Below are 23,795 nucleotides of genomic sequence, written 5' to 3' on the forward strand. Positions count from 1 at the left end.
TTATTACAACATTTGGCCCTGGACTATAGGGTATTCTATTTGTCCATTCTATTGGCTCTATTCTATTTTGAAGACTTGTGCTGGCTGCACAAGTCTAATTTAAGGCTCTCACAAATAAATAGTATGGGTATATTATACATTTTCTGAGTCATCAGAGTGCCTTGTTGACTTTTGTGTCCGTGGTGTTCTTTCATGCCACAGGGATAAAATGAAGCATACAGTTTAGGCGGAAATTGTGAAAAAATGTGTGTTATTTCTGATTTAAAGAAGTCATGTGACCTCTGTGTTTGTCAGACAGATTCAGTACTGGGCTTAAATGAAAGCCTAAAAGGTCCCCTTTCCAGCGATACCAAGCACCATATTATAGAATATTGACAATATCCCTAGCATGAGCCTAAACCAGATATACACCAGATTTCAAAAACGGAATTTATCTTAGGGGGTTAGTAACTTCATGAGCTGAAAAAAGTGATTTCGCTACCACCCCTGCACTGCTATCATGATTTTTCTAATACTAGGGGTGTATACCTTGCCAAAAAACAATGATAGCATTTTTCCCCCCGATGATACCGATCAACCCCCCGGCTGGACTACATGTCTTTCGGAATTTTGAGAGTAGCCTACAATTCTATTGAGGTTCTGAGCCTGCTGATCAACTATTAGTGAAATCATCACAGATCCATTGATTTTGGTTGGATTTTTATGATTTTTTTCTGTGGAATGAGTATACTGTTTGGTGAAAAGAATGACATATTGACTGATGTCATAACTTGGGGGAATAGTTGATTGCCAATGAAGTAAAGATGAAAATATTGGAAAAAAGTGAGAAAACGCCTAATTTTTTGCATTAAATTGATGCAAAATCATATAGAAATGTGTTTTAAGAGTTATTTTTTCAGTGGATGTTGTCAGCAAATTTGTTCTTTGTATCTGGAATGCATTTATTGACAGCCTACCAAACCCACTGAGGATTTGAGGGAAAAAATCATTTTTCACATTTTTCTGATAAAAAATAAAGGGTGCATACACTAAAATGGCCACAATTTTTTTTCGCGATATTTCCGGGCAGAGCAGACCCTCCAATTATTGGTTCTTAGGGTCAAAGTTAACAGAAAAAACACAAATAAAAAGTATGACAGACCATGTCAGGTTCAACCCATTTTATTGAGCTTTTGAGACTTTGGCTCCCCGACTAAATAGAAGCAGTTCGCCGGGATATGAGCATGAGGCGATACTAGGCTATAGCTAACTGTGCTGCAAATCAAGAGCCAATAATATTTATTTATTTTCAATAAATAAACAGAAATTCCTTGCTACGTTTGGCACATTGCCCAGCTTGTTTTTTATTTATTTATTCGAGCACATTAAATTCGCCATTCGATAATGAATCAGTATAGACATTAAATATTGTATTAGCCTACAAACGAGAGCTAAAACCTTAAAAAATTGTGTGTGTGTGTGTGTGTGTGGGGGGGGGGATATGCTTTTTTTTTTTCTATATTTTTGCTTAGTAGGCTATAATTTTTATCGTTATCCTAGATTCCCGTGAAGGATCTTGAAAAGCGCTGCTGCTCGCGAGCCACCCCCGTTCTGCTGCACTGAAAATGAACTGGGATCTCGTGGTAGGTATGGCGTTATATTTGTGCCTCAATCCTGAGCGAGTAATTGTAAGTTTTGAGCACAGAGAACTATATTTTGCAAGCACATTACATTACATTTTGACCAGAAATTAACAATCGCAAAAAAAAAAAAAAAATCGTTTGAGCAAAGAAAAAAACGATTCCGTGCTCAATACATGTATTTGCTATTATCCATATTATTTATTTATTTGTGCAATAATAACCCCTCTCACGCAGTTTACTCAGGTGCTCTCTCACAAACTTATTCTCTGCGCTCCTGTCAAGTCCCTCTCTGTCTCTCTCTCTCTCTCTCTCTCTCTCTCTCTCTCTCTCTCTCTCTCTCTCTCTCTCTCTCTCTCTCTCTCTCAACCTCTTAATTCTGTGCGCGCTCAACTCTTGACACACGCTCGCTCAACTTGCAACAGTACGGCCTTACAGGTGTGCCACAAAATCAACCAATCGGAAAATTAAAGGTCAATTGTGATTGGCTGTTGGTCTCCAATCACCACGCAGCACAAAGAAGACGAAAAAGCCGGGATTTTATGGATAGATGTCTAATGTTAATAGGCCTATTTCACAAAATGGCGACCGAGACCAGAAGTAGGGTAGCGATACTTCCGGTCGCGCCGCCGCCCGCTACGATCGCTATTCATTCTCAAAATGGACTGTGAACAGCTTGTTTTCTCTGTCATTAATATATCTGACAAAAGTAAGAATAGCAGATGTTGTCCGTTTTGTTGATAGTTTTCAGGGAGCTGTGACAAGACCGAAATTGGACAAAGGTTACAAATTATTCTTGACGTTTGCTTACATAAAAAAAAGTTCCATTCATTTAAATGGCATGACACTTGATGACTAAGCTCACACTTACTATAGCTAAACAAAATAAATAAATAAATTGAAATTATGTCTGATTGTGGGCTATGTTTGAAATCTAGTGGCTTTTGTTAAAATTTCATGTTATTAAGTGTTAGTTTGTCCCGGAGATTGCAGCAATCATCCACTAGTGACTATTATGGCTCATTTTTCATGTTACCACCATGAATGAAAGAATTGTACATCTTTACAGTGAATTTGACCTAACGTTGGTAGTAGGTCTAATAATGAAATTAAGGCAAATAATAAAAAAATGGTTAGACTAAAAACATGAATGAAGTGAGTGATATTTCATGTTTTAAAAAATCATGATGTTACAAAATAACATTTTACTGTCGGGTCCCCTTATGAAAAGAAAATATATTTCCCTATATATGAATGATCAATATATTAAATGGTTTAACAGTACATTTGAAAATATACAGAATAATATATTGTGTTAATATTACAATGTATTGAATAATACATAAAAAAATCATATATTTAAAAACGTGAGACAATATATTTACTAATATATCATAATGTATGTAATTTTATATTCTGTAATACACTTCATAATATATACAGGGATTAAAGTTCTCAGTCGCTACGAGAGTATACGACGGATTTCCGTCAATATCAGGGTTCCCCCTGTCCTTATGTCTTAAATTCACTTTTCATAATTTTAATGCTGTAAATATTCTTACATTTCTCAAATAGTGTAATAAATGTCTTAATTTTAGTTTGAATGGGAAGGACGAGGTGTAGGCTATTCACCCTGCTTAGGGGGATGTGATCAAACCCTGGAGTGGAGCAAAAGCATGTTCCTCTCTCCACTCTAAGCGTTCTGCTATCACTCCGCTCTTGATCCACTCCAGCAAAACTGCTCCGTGTTCACTCATTTGAAAGAAAGTTACAGAAAACAACTTCTACAAACAATTTTAATTGGCCAACAGTTAATAATAATAAATAAAAGTGCATGACGTGCAAATCAGATAACAATCAAGAGCAATATAAACATGTTTAGTCAGGGCATCACTCCCGAACCGGCATCAACACTCCATTTGCAACATCTGCTTCCTCCTCCACACCACAGACACGTCTTTTTGCCGTCAGTGTCTGGCGTGATTCAACTTCTCCCCAGTTGTTCCATGAAAACCTGCAAAGCACGGCCTGCGGTGTAAGATACGGTGGCCCAGTAGTGCACAACACAACGAAATTTAAAAAGCAAACATAAGTTCACAACACAACGAAATTAAGCCACAAGACAACGAAATGAATCCACAACACAACGGAAAATCTACAACACAACGAAATAAAGCCGCAACACAACGGAAATAAATAAGCCACAACACAACGGAAAATCTACAACACAACGAAATAAAGCCGCAACACAACGGAAAAGCTCCCGACCACTAGAGGGCTCTCGGAGCGCGAAAAAGTTAGTTTTCCTTGCCATTGTTCATTAGAGAGTCAGCAGTCTATAAAAATATATCAACACCCCGATTAGTTTTAACAGTATGTAGCTAACCATTGTATATCGACATTTATTCATTCAAAATCACCTACGTGCATTATAGCTGCATATTTATACTCTAGAATGCTTTGACGCGCTACCACAGCGCAGCCCTGAGGGAACGTCTGCCAATTCCTCCAAGTTGTTAAAAACGTATAATTTGTATTAATTAAAATTACTTTTAACATTCAAAAACAGACATGTTCAAAATCCAAAGCTTGATTGAATTTGATAGTAGACTGACTTAATACAGGTCACTTTTTTCCAACACCCTTCATTACAGTAAACTTATCTTTTTTTTTTTTTAGGAAATTTCTTACAACAGGTGAAATTGTGCAGCTCCCTGTATGCACAGTACAAGATTTGTTTTTTATACAAACATTAGGCCTAAATCAAGTTTTTTTTTTCATGTCACAAAGCTTGTGGTTCCTAGTGACCAGGCTGACTTATTACAGGTGGAATTGTGCCAATACCTCCCTATTTCACCAAATGGTTTTTATTTTTATTTATCAAATTATATTATAATAAATTATACATTTTAACCACTTGGTGGAATTGCCAGACGTTCCCTAATATGGGGTTCCATTTGTGCCAAAATTATGTCGACATGCTGTCTGTCTATGCTATGTGTCGTCTTCCATGTTTATGTGTCTGTTCACTGTCTATGTCTATGTCTGTCTGTCTATGCTATGTGTCGTCTTCCATGTCTATGTGTCTGTTCACTGTCTATGTCTATGTCTGTCTGTCTATGCTATGTGTCGTCTTCCATGTCTATGTGTCTGTTCACTGTCTATGTCTATGTCTGTCTGTCTATGCTATGTGTCGTCTTCCATGTCTATGTGTCTGTTCACTGTCTATGTCTGTCTGTCTATGCTATGTGTCGTCTTCCATGTCTATGTGTCTGTTCACTGTCTATGTCTATGTCTGTCTATGCTATGTGTCGTCTTCCATGTCTATGTGTCTGCTCACTGTCTATGTCTATGTCTGTCTGTCTATGCTATGTGTCGTCTTCCATGTCTATGTGTCTGCTCACTGTCTATGTCTATGTCTGTCTGTCTATGCTATGTGTCGTCTTCCATGTCTATGTGTCTGTTCACTGGCGTGATTGCCCACATGACTCAACTTTTGTCTTTGTTCACTCAACTTACTCCTGTCATCTGTCCTTATCGTTTGACTGTGTCCTCTTCCATGTCAATGCTGCATGTGTTTCCATTCTGTCGTTGCTATGTGTCGTTGCTATGCGTCGTTTCCCTCTGTCGTTACTATGTGTCGTCTTCCATGTCTATGCTATGCGTCGTTACTATGCGTCGTTTCCCTCTGTCTTCTTCCATGTCTATGGGTCTATTAACTGTCTATGTCTATGTGATTGATTGCCCACAGGTCTGTGTACTTTTTCGTTCATTCATTATTCTATTTCGGAATGAAAGATGAAATTTAAAAAAGGGTGCAGCTTTGTTTTTTGTTTAAAAGAAAAAAAAGCAGAAATGGCTATATTTTGTTTTCCAAATGTATTGTTGTCATCAAATAATAGTATTAGAAAATTGGACGACATTTTCGATCGTTTTTTAATTTGTAATATTTATTTGTACGTTTATTGTATTTCATTTGACTGATCCTATCTTTACCCGCAAGTAAATTACACCGTCGTGCGAAGTCACAGATAGCCTATATGTCGGACATGTACAGTACCAGTCAAAAGTTTGGAAACGTTACTATTTTTAATGTTTTTGAAAGAAGTCTCTTATGCTCATCAAGCCTGCAGTTATTTGATCAAAAATACAGAAAAAAAATTAATATTGTGATATATTATTACAATTTAAAATAATGGTTCTCTTTTTTAATATACTTTAAAATGTAATTTATTTTTGTGATGCAAAGCTGAATTTTCATCAGCAAGTACTCCAGTCTTTGGTGTCTTATGATCATTCAGAAATCATTCTAATATGATGATTTATGATCAATGTTGGAAACAGTTGTGCTGCTTAATATTTTTTTTATAACCTGAGATACTTTTTTCAGGATTATTTGATGAATAAAAAGTTAAAAAGAACTGTATTTATTTAGAATAGAAATCTTTTGTAACAATATACACTACCGTTCAAAAGTTTGGGAACAATAACTATTTCTTTTTAAAGAAATTAGTACTTTAATTCAACAAGGATCCTGAAAAAAGTATTCCAAAAAAATATATTAAACAGCACAACTGTTTCCATCATTGATAATAACTGAGTATCAAATCATCATATTAGAATGATTTCTGAAGGATCATAAGACACCAAAGACTGGAGTACTTGCTGATGAAAATTCAGCTTTGCATCACAAAAATAAATTACATTTTAAAATATATTAAAAAAGAGAACCATTATTTTAAATTGTAATAATATATCACAATATTACATTTTTTTTCTGTATTTTTGATCAAATAAACGCAGCCTTGATGAGCAGAAGAGACTTCTTTCAAAAACATTAAAAATAGTAATGTTTCCAAACTTTTGACTGGTACTGTATTTATCATTGAGTCCAGAGAAAATTTAAGGTTTTGATATTAAGATAATCTACTTCTTTTTCAAAATATAATGCATAGTAGGCCTAAGTTTATTAGTCACATTCTTCCACTTGAGTAAACTTAGGGGGAGGGGGGGGGGGGGGGGGAGGGGGGATTTCCCCCTTTCTGGTCAATGTATCCCTGCCTCTGCTTAATAATTTTTATCCCCGGTGGGGATAAATTTATCCCCCCCTCAAAGTGATCAGTGCTACAACACTAGTGGCGAGACGGATCACAAAACTTATTGCGGATCCCTGGTTTATTTTATTTTAATTTATTTTAAAATGCGCTACTTTGGCTGGCTCTGATAGCTGCCGCAGCCTCTCTGTAATCACCACTCTGCAGACTTGCTCAATGTCCCGCCCACGGCGCTATCTGATTGGTTACACCTCACGAGTAATAGCCTATCAACACTTGCGAGACGCCACCCACTTTTCAACAGGCCCACCCAAAACTAAAAAAAATCAAACTTTTAATATATTCTAATTTTGTCAAGAATTATAGAAAAATCATCAATAAGCTCATAATGTGTACTAAAATAGTCTAAATGTTTAGTTTTAAAAACAATTAAAAAAAGCTGGCTATGTCTATTTTATGTTTCTGCGCAAGTTCAGCAGACAGTGAGGTTCGGGTTTGTTCCGATCAGAGCTCGTGAGCGGAGAGCGCATTTCTGAATATTCCGCTACACTCACTCATTCCGCTCAGGGTCGCTTGCTCAACCCAGAATGGCCTGAGCCTGGTTCGAAAATATGTTGAATAAGGGCTGCCTCCAACTATTAATTTTTTTCTAGTCGACTAGTAGTTGTTCATTTAAGCCATTCGTTGACAAATCGCCTCTTTATATTAATTTAATTAGCCTACACTCTGAAAACTATTAGGCCTACTGGGATAAACTTAATTTTATTGGTGAAACATTTTTACACTTAAAAATATTGAGTACATTTTAAAGCTGTGAAATCAATGAAATATACTGTATGAATTGAGTAAATTCAAGTAAAAAAATTAAGTAAATCTGAGTAACTGCATCTGGTACATTAACAAATAAAAATGAGTAGAAATAATTTAACATTTAAACATTTAAAAAACAATATTTATGAGTAATATTAACTGTTTTTATTTATGAGTAATATTATCCTTTTTTTTATTCTCTCTAAACCTTTGTAAAATAGTAGCCTATTCCATACAACCACCAGTATAGCCTACGTTATGACTTGGCCTTTATTGTCGATGAGTACAGCAATACAGCACATTTTACACTGTTTTTAACACATACAACATTGCCTACATTTAAACTCATTTAAAAAACATTTTAGAAGTAAAAATTAAACATTTAAACATTCAGGTAGCCTAATTCAAATCAATCCAATTTCCACCGGATCAGCGCTGGTTCTCGAGCCGGAGATGGACTCGCGCTCTGCGGGTGAACTTTGAACTTCATACCGCCGCCCTGCGTTTCACTCACAGCCGAAAGATACTGCGAGCGACTGACTCCATAACCTGCCAATAAACAAACAGTGCACAGTTCTGAGGAGATTTTATCATCCAAATTAATTATATTCATAATCATTATCATTAGGAATAAAGTCGTGCGTTTATGCAAGGCGTTTCAATCACGCGAAAAGACAGGCGCGACTCTCGTTTAGGTGTCGAATTACGCCTCTGTATGTTGTTTTGCATGAAATAAAATGATTTAAAGCACAGTAATGATTTTATAGATAAAAATAAAATATAAACAAACCTGAATTTCACAGAGGAAATGCACCAAATCTGCGACGCTGAGAAGAGAGCTGTTGTTCTGGACTGGAGAGTTCAGACAGCCCGCGCTCACTCAACCGTCGAGTTGTCGTCAAGTCAGAGGGTGGGGGAGGGGTGCATCGTTTTAATTGAGTAAACTTACTCAATTTCTTAAGAGTGTTAAATATATTAATAATATTGATTTGAATTAAGTAATATTTTTGTTTCTTGAAACAGATCAGTTTAATTCAACATTCTCAAATATTTTTATAGCATTTTTTACAAATATATTAAGTATATTATAAAGAAATAATTGGTTTGTAAAATACTAAATCATTTTATTGAAAAAAAAACTTAAAAATATCTGTAAATTTTAGATAAAATTAACTGTTAGATTTTTACTCAATTATTTTAGTATGTTTAACTCAAACAATCAAGTAAACGATATTCAGAGATTTTATTAAGTTAATAAAGTTAAAAATTTCTGTAATATTTACTAAGCCACATAATTATTTTTTACAGTGTACTTAAATATGTTATATACAGGATAATGAGCGTTATGACCGCACGCATAAAGCTTGCCACAAATAACCGGTTAAAGTAATGATTATGAATGTGTCTAAATTAGCAAGGAGACATTTAATTGTTTATTAATAAACAGGTGTTTTCTGTGTGCTGCAAAGATGAAGTTGACGATGCGGACTCGCCATGAACGCCAGAGAGAAATGCACATGGATTACATAATCAGAGTAGCCTATTTCTTTTGGTTTTGAATATTTTCGTTTAAAAGTAGACATTTCAAGCTTTCTGTAATAGATAGCCCATATTTCTCAAATCTGTAAGGCACAAGCTGAGTTTCGGCGCCCTCCAGTTCACGTGCAATGCAAGTGATTGTGCCAGCGCCTTATTACATTGCCTGCTATATATTTGCTTCTTATTTATTAAATACGGGCAATTGGTTGATAAAAACATTGATCAAAATTAAGATACAATTTATACAAAACGAAAATCTTTTAAAAAGAGTTTTCTACAAAACAAAACTTAAAGGAGCTGTATGTAAGAAATGTATTTCAATGAATCATAAAATGGCCCTGATATGTCACTAGACATTAAGAAATCATGTTCATTTCAAATACTTATATCACTGACAACAGTAGTACGGCCAGGATATTGTCATTTAAAAAGTGAAGTTGCAGCCCTCAACTGATGTTGATGTTGTCATCTTGTGTTTTGGCCTGAAATTTATCTACCAATCACGAAGTCAGTAGTGTTTCTGCAACCGGGTTGCCAGCTCTGCTCTAGTTACCACAGCTGCAGCTACAAACTGCAGCCTACGTTCCTGCTGGATCCTGCAGCCTATCTGGCAACCTCAAGTCAGAGGGGAGGGGGAGGGGATACACTGCTCTATACAGTAATTTGAAAGTGATTGCAGTACCAGTTTTGGCCACAATCTTACATACAGCTCCTTTAATGAAGTGGTCAAAATCATGTTTTACCAAAAACAGCGCCGTTGCTAGGAGGGCGCCAGCGCCTCTGCTTCGTGAGTGGATGATAGCCCTGAAGACGCCTAGCAATGATATACCTTTAGTGGAAGTATACCTTTAGTTAAGTTATACCTTAAGAGTCTTAGTAGCGCGCCAATGGAAAATGCAGCCCAGGTGCGTAATGGAGATTCCAAAGCGCCCTTCTTTGGTCAGAACCATGGAGAGCGATCGCGGATAGGTCCGTCCTATGCACCGAAACTTTTGACTATGCAACAAAATATTTAAAGAGCATCAAGCTATTAAAATCTAGATTATGTATATGCACAGATAATATAACAGTAGGCTATATTAGTCAAATTTTTTTTTTATTAGGTTAAACAGTGATTGGATAACGTTTTTAATTTAACGTTTTTAATTTAAGGCCCACCCACAATTGGTCTGGCCCATCCAAAACTGGAATCCTGGCGCCGTGCCTGGGCTAAAGCAAAGGTTTTTTATTGCTCACTCACTCTTGAGCGTCTGGCGCGAGTGATTTCAATGTTAAGTCAATGTAAAGACGCGTTTACACGCGTCTAGATGTCCTGAATGAGGCGTTTAGCGCGGAGCGGTAGACGCGAATGAGGCAAATTAACACAGATTTATAATGCATCTGTCTTTTCTATCATTTCACTGTATCTCAGCATCGCGATAAGTTAACGTTATTACTTTAACAGCAGCAGTAAAACTGTTTCTACTGTGATGGTTTAACTTTGCAATCAATCCGTGGTTCAGCAGAGGCTGATATATGACAATAGATGACATTGCGGCTAATTTATCTGATCCTGTCCATTAGCTTTGATCCATGTACGGCTTTTCAGAATGTCACCAAGTAGGCCTACAAATATTTATGTAATATTTCAGCGCGAAAACTCTAGCTAGCTAGCTGGGAACAATGAAAAGGGTCCAGAGCAGCATATCATCATATTTTACAGGACCGTCACCAAAAAAAAAAAAAAAAAAAATAATAATAATAAAAAAAAACTAAAACTGCAAATGAAAATGTTACTACAGGTACGATGGACGGCAACTCCCAACTTCAGCAGAACTCAAAGTCCCAGGTTGACTCAAATGAACAAGGACCACAGTGTTGGGAAAGATAAGCTATTAGAGTAAAAATATTGCGTTAGGCTACTTTATGAGTTAATAAGAAAAAATATTTTACAATTCCTGCAAATGCAGTGATGAAGTTCATGTTCTCATGATTTATTTATAAAAATGTTTCAAAACATCCCCCCCTCTGTTTTTTCTCAAATCGCACCGTGTGTGTGTGTGTGTGTGTGTGTGTGTGTGTGTGTGTATATATATATAGGCTAGCCTATATAAGTAGCGATAGTTCATTCTAAGTTTACTCAAGTGGAAGAATGTGACTAAACTTAGGCCTACTAACACTATGCATTATATTTTGAAAAAGAAGTAGATTATCTTAATATCAAATCCTTAAATTTTCTCTGGACTCAATGATAAATACATGTCCGACATATAGGCTATTTGTGACTTCGCACGACGGTGTAATTTACTTGCGGGTAAAGATAGGATCAGTCAAATGAAATACAATAAACGTACAAATAAATATTACAAATTAAAAAACGATCGGAAATGCCGTCCAATTTTCTAATACTATTATTTGATGACAACAATACATTTGGAAAACAAAATATAGCCATTTCTGCTTTTTTTTTCTTTTAAATGTAACCTTTGGTTAAATATAAAAATACTCGACTACGCCACCTAGGTTCCTTCTCTACCCAGGAAAATATAAATTAATACAAATAACCCAAAAAGAAAAGTAAACCAAAAAAAAAAAAAGAATTACAACAAAAGGAAGGACCCTGCTGGTTCGGATTGCACTGAAGACAGAGACGTGACTTTCCAAAAATATACCAAATTTATTTATTACAGGAAAAAGATCATTCACTTAAAAACATCAAAATAGGTCTCAAATACAGCTTACCAATTAATACCGACAGAAACAAGAGACCCCAATTTGACCACTTTAACAGAAGGGGAAACACAGCAAATCAGTGAATAAACCAAATATAAAGCAAGTGTCACACCAAATAAAAAGAATGTATAAAAAAAGAAAACAAATACACTCCCCCTCCTGTTAAGCCTCAATATCACAGTTCTGGCCACCAGCGGATATAACTGGCAAATGGACTTAACAAAAAAAAGAAAGTAATTACACCACTCAGTCACAGTAACATATTTCACTTCTCCATTAAGACAAATGTTAATATTGTTTGCACTGCTTTAAAATGGACCAGGCTACCAGCATAACAAGTTACTATAACTTATTAGCCCATCGAACATACATTAGGCTACGTCAGGATTTCAACACATTTCTTACGAGCAGCTCGTTAGGTGTACTCAATATCAACTGCGGCTAAATGCCGGTGGGCGTATCTAGTCATTTGCAATATGCAACCATTACAAGTTCCCCAATTGCAATGATCAAAACTGAACGTTAGATCATCAACCCGTCACATAAACAAAAAACAAAGCTGCACCCTTTTTTAAATTTCATCTTTCATTCCGAAATAGAATAATGAATGAACGAAAAAGTACACGGACCTGTGGGCAATCAATCACATAGACATAGACAGTTAATAGACACATAGACATGGAAGAAGACAGAGGGAAACGACGCATAGTAACGACGCATAGCATAGACATGGAAGACGACACATAGTAACGACAGAGGGAAACGACGCATAGCAACGACACATAGCAACGACAGAATGGAAACACATGCAGCATTGACATGCAAGAGGACACAGTCAAACGACAAGGACAGATGACAGGAGTAAGTTGAGTGAACAAAGACAAAAGTTGAGTCATGTGGGCAATCACGGCAGTGAACAGACACATAGACATGGAAGACTACACATAGCATAGACAGACAGACAGACATAGACATAGACAGTGAGCAGACACATAGACATGGAAGACGACACATAGCATAGACAGACAGACATAGACATAGACAGTGAACAGACACATAAACATGGAAGACGACACATAGCATAGACAGACAGACAGACATAGACATAGACAGTGAACAGACACATAAACATGGAAGACGACACATAGCATAGACAGACAGCATGTCGACATAATTTTGGCACAAATGGAACCCCATACCCTTATGGATCATGCGCTGTGGTAGCGCGGCCGTCCAAGCATTCTCGAGTATGCTACACAACTAATGTCATTCTATATAGATCAGTGCTTCCGACGCTTTTCACCGTTGTGTACGACGTCCGCTGGGGGCGTATTGCGTATTACGCATGTATTACGGAGCTGATTTCAACTGCCAGTGTGAAGGCGGCGTAAGAGATAGTAAATCTTTTCCTGGATTTTTTTTGTGCGTTCCCGAGATTAGACCTTCCTTAACATAATGCCGAAAACCCGAAGTCTCTAGGTGGTCTGGTTGAGGAGTAGATAGAAGTACAAGTTTGGTGCGCACAGACAGAACAGAAATCATGAGTTAACAATCGCAATTTTGTCCGGTGGAAAATTGCGCTAAAAAGAAGTTTGCTAGCTAGCTGAAGCTTATAACTTAAGCTAATAACCTACCGGCTAGTGTTAATGACATCAAGCATTGCTAACTCTTGTAGAATATTACTTGTAACTTATTGACGGAACGCAAAAGGCGGAACTCAGCGGACGTGCAGTGCGCGGACAGTCTGTGGCGCGCGCATAACAGAGACGCGCACATAACCATAACAGACGCATGATGGCTGAGCACCAAATTCGAACGGCACCCTCTTCGTTAAAAGCTAACGTATGGAAAATTGGCAATTTCATTATTACCTATTTAGTATTTTTTTGTATGAGAGCTGCTTTCTGTATTGCTTAGTTTTCACATCAATATGCTGTAAACCGATCTGTTATACACGTTATACTGCCCTGCAGTGCAATGCAATGCCAGTCACAAAAAGTTACATTTTGACTGTGCTCTCTGCAGATGTTCATTCACTTTTTTTGTATAAGCTGTTTTTGATTGTAGTATACAGCAAACATTTCAAGTCATAACTCTTTATTATTTAGTTGTGAATAAGAGCGGCTTTGTATGTTACTAATTATTCAGAATATTATTTATCATTATGTTTGTATAAGAGCTGCTGGTACATAATTCTATATTTTTGAACGAAAACTGTTAGTGAATTTGCTACAGCAAAATGTTTTTGTTTTTTTTTGTCTGAGGATTATATTGCTCATTGGAAATAACAAGAGGATGTTGGTTAGAAGTCCATTATTAAATGCTAGAGATTCAGAATATGCTGAAGTTTGTATTAATTTACTACAAGTACGCTGCTAGTACAGGCACACATTTATTTTCCTGTTGGTTCTTTGCAATGTTGGGACAAATGCTGGCAAATGTAACCTTATAGTTGACTTGCCAAATCATTTCCATTTGTTTTATTAATAAAATTAATATAGAAAGTATTGGAAGTAATTTTGTTATGGGTCATCATAAATACTTTGCTTTAAAAGTACTAAGTAGTAAAAAAAAAAAAAAAAATCGTTAATAATCAATAATCGTTACCCTCTGAATAGTAATCGAATCGAATCGTGAGGTGCCTAGAGATTCCCACCCATCAATCGTCGACGAGAAGAGCAACCGGAGTCCGGAGAATTCTTCACAACGATCACAGATGCAATTCCACCCCCCAAAAATTAACAAAATTTACTGTTTATAAGCGACGACATGATTATGAAACTTAAAAGGTGGAATTCAGAAAGAAGTGCATTGTGTCCTTTATGCACAGTATAAATAAATGAAAAAAATCATTAAGAACTTTACTGACTCATAATTTTTTATTAGAGTGTTTGAAAAAGGAATGACTGCCGAAATGTATTTGCACCGTACTGAATAAATTATTTTGTGTGCTTGAATGTACCCTGTATTTGGCCCCTGAATGTAACATGTGGCCCCTTAATGGCCCCTGTTACAGAAAAATCCTAGAACCGCCACTGGTCAGCAGCCAATTTGGTGTCTGTGCTGCTAAACAGTATGGCCACAAACTGCCCAACACGGCCGTCAGAGACAGAGCTCCCTGTCCCTAGAAATGTGCCTGTAACAGTGCAGCAAGAAATGACAAGGTTCGTTATTCACCTACAGTACTGTAGTCTAGATATGCTTATATTCAATTTTCAAATCATGACGATTTTTGTCAAGTCTTGTTACGTGTTAAATGCAATTTGGTAACGTCCAGTTGTTTAATTACTTGGATGTCTTCTGTATATTCAAAATAGGCATTATGATTCACCTTGAGACATGACCTTGGATTTCTAGGCCAATTGCCTTGTAAAAAATATGCTATTTAGAATATTAGCTTGATTGTTATATTGTATATATAATAAACTAATATAAAGCTATATTTTAATCCACAGATCTTTTCCAGGATATTTCAAATCAAACTTCAGTCGTGGTAAAAAGAGGTGTTTGACTGCCACCAAGCAACTGGTAAAAACAAGCAAAACAACTGCTCTAAATTTTTATCTTCTTTCCAAAAATACATCCCACACACCGTTGCCAACTGAGGAGCTTGAACTCCTCCAGGCAGGTATGGGAAGACAAACAGTGTCTCTTCCAGAAGATGGTGACCACACAGAGGTACATATCCCAGTCCAGCTTTTTTACTTGAATGAAAGATAGTTATTGTAAAATATACTTAAGTCTTGTCACTGTCAAGGATTTTTCTGTGGGTATCTTTATTTTAATTTTACTTTCTCATTAACCAAGATTTCAAAGCACCTGGCTAACACATTTACAAAAATGGAGGATCTTTGTGGGGGATGGCTCTTGCATTAGGCAACAGGTCTGTAAGTCTATGATTGTTTTGCTGAATTGTCATATTTACTGTTAATCAAATGCCAATCTTCTATTTATTTTTGGTGCATGTAAACCCTTATGGTGTATTAATTACTTGCTGCAAGCATTAGAGATGACAGATGGACAAAATGTTTGTTTTTTTCTTCAACAAAACAAATAATTTTAAGGCATTTTTCTCTCTCTCTTTCTCTAAATAAAGGTGGCAGTGGTCGACGAAAGCTGACTGTCATTCCACCAGAAGCAGAGGGAAATTCTGTCAAAGCTCTGCGAGCTGCTTCAGCGGGGGGCAAAGCCACTTTTTACATCGTACCACTCCAGGAGACTTTAGACACCTCTCCTCTGCCTCCTGACTCAGAGCATTTTTCAAAAATGCCAAAAACAAAATGTTACCAGTGTAATGAGACGATGCCTTTGCATATGCTTGCAGTACACATTAAGACATGCAAGGGAAAACTCACCTCCGATGAGTCTGGTAAGGAGGTGAGAGCAAGCTTGTTTGTCTAATGTAAATGAAAATAAAAATATTATGAATACTTTACTTTAAATACTGTTTTGTAAATCTGCAGTCCTCTGATGAGTTATGGGTTGTGGAGAACAAGTGCAAGGTAAGGCCATAACTAAAATCACTTTAATTGCCTTTTGCACCAGTAATCTTTGTTTCAGTTGCTTGTAACATGGAGCGATTATCTTTCAAATTTCAGGTGGTTTGTCCAATTTGCACCAAAGAATTCCCAGACGATGAGATCACATTCCATGCTAGCCTTTATGGAGAGAGGTAATCTGCTTTGTTCAGCTCTCTATATAATACTTTTTTTTTTTTCAGGTTAAAGTCTATGTATACATACAGGTGTTTGAAACTGCATTTGTTTTCATGTACAGCTTTGAATCTATAGTGACTTCTGAAGCAAATAGCAGTGGTCCAAGTACCCATGCTCAAATTCCAGTATGTAAATCAATAAAGTATGTTTTATTTAGATACCTTTCGTGTGAGTTTATATCAAATACAGAAATATTTATTTACACAATCCATGTTTTCATGTTTTTTAGCCATCTTATCTAGACATCACATACTATCAAATTATTTAACACAGCCCCTGGTGGGTAACACTTTATAATAACGTTCAGTTGTAAGTCATGTATAAGTGGTTAGTTAATGATGAACTAATCATTTACAAAACCTTCATAAATGATTAGCAAGTGATATACTAACATTTTATGTATGTTTTGTAAATTCCGTTACAAGTAATTTACAAGTAATTAGTAAATGATTAACTAATTATTTACGAAACATGACTATGCGTTCATAAGTGATTAATAAGTGATATGTTCATTATTTTATGTATGTTTTGTATATTCAGTTATAAGTCATTTACATTTGATTAGTTAATGATTAACTAATCATGTACAAAACATGAAAATGCGTTTCATAACTGTTTAATAAATTGTTACATTTTTTTGTATGTTTTGCTCACATCAGGTGCACAGTGGTTAAAGACTCCATGTTTTTCAGAGAAGACAGCTGTCTATACCCTCACCAGTCAGCACTTACACTGCAGTACATACTACACACTACACTACACCACACTACACTACACTACACTACACACTACACTACACACTACAGAAGACAGCTGTCTATACCCTCACCAATCAGCACTTACACTGCACTACACACTACACTACAGAAGACAGCTGTCTATACCCTCGCCAATCAGCACTTACACTGCACTACACACTACACTACAGAAGACAGCTGTCTATACCCTCACCAGTCAGCACTTACACTGCAGTACACACTACACTACACACTACACCACACTACACTATACTATACTACACTACACACTACAGAAGACAGCTGTCTATACCCTCACCAATCAGCACTTACACTGCACTACACACTACACACTACACTACAGAAGACAGCTGTCTATACCCTCACCAATCAGCACTTACACACTACACATTACACTACACTACAGAAGACAGCTGTCTATACCCTCACCAGTCAGCACTTACACTGCAGTACACACTACACTACACACTACACTACACTACAGAAGACAGCTGTCTATACCCTCACCAGTCAGCACTTACACTGCACTACACACTACACTACACACTACACAACAGAAGACAGCTGTCTATACCCTCACCAGTCAGCACTTACACTGCAGTGCACACTACACTACACAATACAGAAGACAGCTGTCTATACCCTCACCAGTCAGCACTTACACTGCAGCACACACTACACTACACACTACAGCTGTCTATACCAGTCAGCACTTACACTGCAGTACACACTACAGTGTTCAACACCTGTTATAGATGATGTGTAAACGCATGAATAAATCATTTACAACACTTTCTGTGTCCCCTAATCTAAAGTGTAAACTATTCATCACTTGTAAATGTGTTACACATCATTCATAGATACGATTCGTTGATCTTATGCCTTATTGATTCTTGAAGTGGTAATCTATGAATGATGTGTAACACATTTACAAGTGATGAATAGTGTACACTTTAAATTAGGGGATGCAGAAAGTGTTGTAAATGATTTATTCATGCATTAACACATCATTGTGTTGAACACTGTTACTGACCTGTTACAAATGATCTGTACGTGTATACAAGGCATTTACAACACTTTCTGCACCCTCTAATTGCTGCATACATACATACAAAAAAAATATATAATTGATTAAACATTTATGAAACGCATTTTCATGTTTTGTACATGATTAGTTAATCATTAACTAATCAAATGTAAATGACTTATAACTGAATATACAAAACATACATACAATAATGAACATATCACTTATTAATCACTTATGAACGCATAGTCATGTTTCGTAAATAATTAGTTAATCATTTACTAATCACTTGTAAATGACTTGTAATGGAATTTACAAAACATACATAAAATGTTAGTATATCACTTGCTAATCATTTATGAAGGTTTTGTAAATGATTAGTTCATCATTAACTAACCACTTATACATGACTTACAACTGAACGTTATTATAAAGTGTTACCGATCTGGGAAATGGCAATAATGTATACACATTGTTTTTGATAATTTGGGACTATTTTATATGTTCTCTGTCCTCTTTAAGTACGGAATATATATTGGACTTCCTTGAACATCAAGTTGACACAACAAAAGAATTTAAGTTGTGTGTGGACAGACAAGACCTTCCAGACAGGGGCATTCTGCAGTGGAAAAGAAAGAAAGCTACATCTCCTGCCAGTACTCTGAAGGTGGTGTATATAGGAGAGGCAGGTATTGATACAGGAGCCCTTAGGAAAGAGTTTTTAACTGGTAAGTTGGTCATTTAATTGTTGTGTTCTAATATGAAACAAAACCAATCAATCAGCTAAAACTGGGTATTGCTGTTTTGTCTAAGATATGGTTTCAGGTATTGAAAACAGATTCTTTGAAGGAGCTGGAAACCAGGGTAAAAATCCCAAGTACTCCTTGACAGACCTTGATAACGAGAACTTCAGGTTTGTACATACTTTTTTTTTTTTTTCACATTACTGCATGTACTGGATGTAAGGCTTTTATAACTGAGATGTTTTCTACCTTGCACACAGAACTATTGGTGAAATAATGGCAGTCAGCCTGGCACAAGGTGGCCCACCTCCTGCTTTTTTGAGAGGGTGGTGCTACAGCTTCCTCTGCACAGGAGAAGTGGACTTAAATTCTCTGTCTAAGGAAGATGTGGCCGATCTAGAATCCTGTCAACTCATCAGCAGGGTGAGCACTCTGTTTAAGAATTTTCAGATATAAATTAGATAAAGATTAGTTTTAACATTTATTTTATTGCTGCTTTATTTAAAAAATATTAAATTTATTTTCTTTTTTCTCAGGTTGAAGATTCTGCAGATGCTCAGTGTCTGATGTTGAACACTGATGAAATTATAAGCTGCGGATACACGAGCCAGATCAACCTAGAAAGCATCATTCGGTAAGAGTTTTAAATGAATATTACATTTCAAAAATATTTTTCATTTAAAATTGTAAACATTTTAAATCATGTTTTTTTTCTCCAAAGAGCAATTGTCCTGCATTCAACTACAAGACTAATTTCGATGCTGCAGCAAATTCGAAAGGGCTTGGAACTGTATGGCCTGGTGGACCAGATGGCTACAAACCCTGAAGCTTGCCGCTCCCTGTTTGTTCCTGGGAACATTATCAAGGTATCAATTTTAACTGCCACTTAATCCTTTCTTACATTTGCCTAGTAATATATTGGAATTTCCATTTTGTATAACCTTTACAAGCCTATATTTCAACCAAATATGCATTCATTATATTTAACTAAATATGCATTCACTATTTCTTTATAGCCTGATGCTGATTTCATAATGACGTGCATCCAGCCCAATTTCAGTGAAAAGGGGACTTCTAAGGAGAGAACTGAGAGGAAGATCATCAACTTTCTGCAAGATTTCTTGCAGGAGGTTGAAATTTCAGGTACTATATACTTTATAGTATGCATACACAATTACACATAACAATTTGAATGTACTGAGCACATTCTTGAATTATTTATTTTATCTGTAAATTTGAATAGCTTCTCATGTTATTTGAAATATACATCAATCACAGATGGGGAGACAGAGAGTGCAGCTGGTGACGCAGAGCCTGTTGCAGTGCCACACATGCTCCAGTGGATGACGGGGCAGTCCCACATCCCTATCCTCCCTGATGAGAAGAGACATTTCAAAATAACATGCAACTTTGACCACAACTGTATGGAACGACTAGGAGATCACTCAGTTTGCTACCCAATTGTGAGTGCATGCACTCAGACTGTGACTTTTCCAGTACAGCATCTTAGCACTTACATTGACTTTAGAAGAATCACGAGTGAAGCAGTAAAATATGGTGGTGGATTCCACAGAGTTTAACACAACGAGATCTACTCAAATCAAAGCAATAACTAAGCAATCATTGTTTACTGATTTTGATTAGAATATAGTGCATACAGAGGTGGCAAAAGTAAAAAGTACTCTTCTGGGTGCTGCTGAGTTTACAAGTTTTGGGAAGTTCCTAATTCAGACCTCTAATTGTATAACATCTTTAGTATTTCTTTTTTTAGAGCTAGATAGAACTCATAACAGTTGTTGCTACTGTTAGTTACATATCCCAAAGGGTGCCACTCCTTAAGTGCATTTTTTTTTTTGCTGGTTCATTAATAAAAATAATGGGATGTTTTTGCCAAGTGCAATATTGTAACCAGCTAAGAAGTTCAGGTTTAAATGTCATTGTTGGTTGGATAACAGTTGTTGCTACTGTTAGTTATACATCCCAAAGGGTGCCACTCCTTAAGTGCCTTTTTTTTTTGCTGGTTCATTAGTAAACATAATGGGATGTTTTTGCCAAGTGCAATATTGTAACCAGCTAAGAAGTTCAGGTTTAAATGTCATTGTTGGTTGGATACTAGTTGCAAGTATCGTGTGTACAAGTCACGACCATGTGACTGAGAATGTTCCATAGGATCAAGAGTTCTCTGAAGTTCTTCCAGGGCTTCATCATCCAGTGGGCACACAATTTCGGGAACCACAACTGTACCGTTGGTGTCTCCTTGCAGCATTGCACTCTCCCATTCAATGCCTGGATCTTGAATTTCCTACAAAGCCAGATAACAATTCAAATAAATTAAGACTTTGAACCTTAAAACGTTTTTCTGATGTAATAATTGAACAGATGGCTGTTGCCAAGGATTTTATATATTTCTCAGTGTATTTAAAGGCATTTGTAGATAAACTATATTTAACCGCAACATTTACACAAAAATTACGGTCTTTTTTGGCAAATATGCTCTAAAGTCCAATTGACATTTATGTCATGAAACAAGACATATCTGTCTGCCAAATTTTTGCAACTTAACTTTTTTTTAATATATATACGATTCGATCCTGTTTTCTCTGCCTAATAATGACACCAGACATAAACTTCATTCTTGCACACGGACAACCCGATTTTTTAATGAACGTACTAAGGAGGACTTTGTGGCATTATACCCGGGTTTAGTTACGGAACAAGCCACTGCTCCATCATTGAGCTCCTTAGATGCTGAAGATCACTTGAACTTTTTTAATTCTGTCTGCTCAAACGCTCTAAATGCTGTTGCCCCAATCAAGGAAAAGAGAAAGAAAATTAATCATGTTTCAAAACCATGGATCAATGATAATGTTCGTTCTCTTAGACAGACCTGTAGAAGGGCTGAACGCAAGTGGAATAAGGACAGACTACATGTTTCTTATGAAATTTTGAAGAATTCCCTCGCTGCATTCCAGCAAGCTGCTAAAGCTGCTAAAAATCACTACTTTTCTGAGCTGATTGGAATCAACAGTAACAGGCCTAAAGTTTTATTTTCAATAATTGATTCTGCTCTAAATCCCACCACCAATCCTTTACCAGAGATTTCTGACTCTCTCTGCGAAGATTTTGCAATATTCTTTAATGAGAAGATCTCAATGATCAGATCACAAATGTCTCTGTCCATTTATATGACACTTGAAGTCCCCATATGTTCTTCTACATGGTCCGTCTTTGAACCTGTTTCCCTTGACTCTCTGGTTGAGATTGTTTCAACTTTAAAAACTACTAGCTGCTTTCAAGATGTGATTCCTACCAAATTTTTTAAGCAGGTTGTTTGTGTTATAGGTTCTGATCTGTTGTCTATTATCAATAAATGTCTCTACACCGGGGTGGTTCCTAACAGCCTGAAACATGCCTCGGTCTTGCCGAAACTTAAAAGAGCTGGCTTGGACCCTTCAGTTCTAAGTAACTACCGCCCCATTTCAAATTTACCCTTTATTTCTAAAATTTTAGAAAAAGTGGTTCTGAGCCAACTCCAGTCTTTTTTAACTGATAGTCTGATCTATGAGAAATTTCAGTCTGGTTTTAAATTACGTCACAGTACAGAATCTGCACTATTACGAGTCATGAATGATGTTCTACTCAGTACTGACACAGGGCAATCTGTAGCTCTCGTCCTTTTAGACCTTAGCTCTGCTTTTGACCTGGTCGACCATGATATTTTAATCTCTCGTCTTGAAGCATATACAGGTTTTAGGGGCATGGTGTTGAAATGGTTCCGCTCATATCTGTCTAACAGAAGCTACTCTGTTCGTATCGGGAAACAGTGCTCATCTAAAATGAAACTTGGGTTTGGCGGAACGCCAGGGTTCTATCCTTGGGCCAGAACTATTTAATTTGTATATGTTACCTTTAGGTTCTATTTTAACTAAACATGGGATTTCTTTTCACCTGTATGCCGATGATACACAAATTTACATGCCTTTAAAGCGTGACGACAAGTCTGCTTTAAAGCCACTACTGGATTGCTTAGAGGACCTGAAATTATGGCTTGCTGGTAACTTTTTGAGTCTGAATGAAAATAAGACGGAAATTATCGTATTTGGACCCAGTGATCGTAGTACACATGTTTGTGACCTCAAAACGTTGTCACCCTACAGTACCACCTGTATTCGGAATCTGGGGGTCTGGATTGATAACAACATTACGCTTGAAAAGCAGATAAGTGCGGTGGTAAAGTCCTGCTTCTTTCACCTCCGTCTCTTAGCTAAGGTTAAACCATTTTTGTCTGGTAAGCACTTTGAGATAGCTATGCATGCTTTTGTAACATCCAGATTGGACTATTGTAATTCTTTATATATCGGGATTCCTCAGAAACACATCACCCGTTTACAAATAGTCCAAAATGCAGCTGCACGCCTTCTCAAAGGAAAACGTAAATTTGAACATATTACACCGGTTCTGATCTCGCTTCATTGGTTACCGATTAAGTTTCGAATAGATTTTAAAGTCTTGCTCTTTGTTTTTAAATCTTTACAGAATTTAGCTCCCCAGTATCTAACTGAACTGCTTCATCCAGAAATTAAGTCCAGATCACTAAGATCGGGGGACTCGAACTTGCTCTCTGTCCCTAGGACCAGATTAAAAAATAGGGGTGACCGTGCTTTCGCAGCCTATGGACCCAAGCTATGGAATAGCCTACCCCCAAATATCAGATCTGCCCAAACTCTAACACTTTTTAAAACTTCTTTGAAAACGCATTTCTTTTCGCTAGCTTTTAATATTCCCTGATGTGTCTGACTTTTTCTCTTTGATGTGTAT

The 23,795-nt window shown here is 36.6% G+C and overlaps 1 protein-coding gene and 1 long non-coding RNA gene across 2 annotated transcripts; one reads left to right on the forward strand and one right to left on the reverse strand.

Moving 5' to 3' along the window:
* Positions 1-7,895: 7,895 nt before the first annotated feature.
* Positions 7,896-8,362, reverse strand: LOC307174068. Its single transcript, XR_013823942.1, has 2 exons — positions 8,274-8,362; positions 7,896-8,032 (listed from the first exon to the last, which is right to left on the reverse strand). It is a non-coding gene; the product is annotated as an uncharacterized lncRNA (long non-coding RNA).
* Positions 8,363-14,721: 6,359 nt separating this feature from the next.
* LOC307173959 (G2/M phase-specific E3 ubiquitin-protein ligase-like) lies at positions 14,722-21,325 on the forward strand (the record flags this gene model as incomplete). Its single annotated transcript, XM_079897564.1, has 11 exons — positions 14,722-14,854; positions 15,831-16,111; positions 16,198-16,236; positions 16,333-16,406; positions 18,757-18,962; positions 19,048-19,147; positions 19,238-19,400; positions 19,514-19,611; positions 19,699-19,843; positions 19,994-20,120; positions 20,256-21,325. The coding sequence occupies 11 exons, from the start codon at positions 14,722-14,724 to the stop codon at positions 20,555-20,557; spliced, it is 1,668 nt and encodes a 555-aa protein (XP_079753690.1). The 3' UTR covers positions 20,558-21,325.
* Positions 21,326-23,795: the final 2,470 nt, after the last annotated feature.

This window comes from Squalius cephalus (assembly GCF_949319135.1).
Source record: "Squalius cephalus genome assembly, chromosome: 16".
Lineage (NCBI taxonomy): Eukaryota > Metazoa > Chordata > Actinopteri > Cypriniformes > Leuciscidae > Squalius > Squalius cephalus.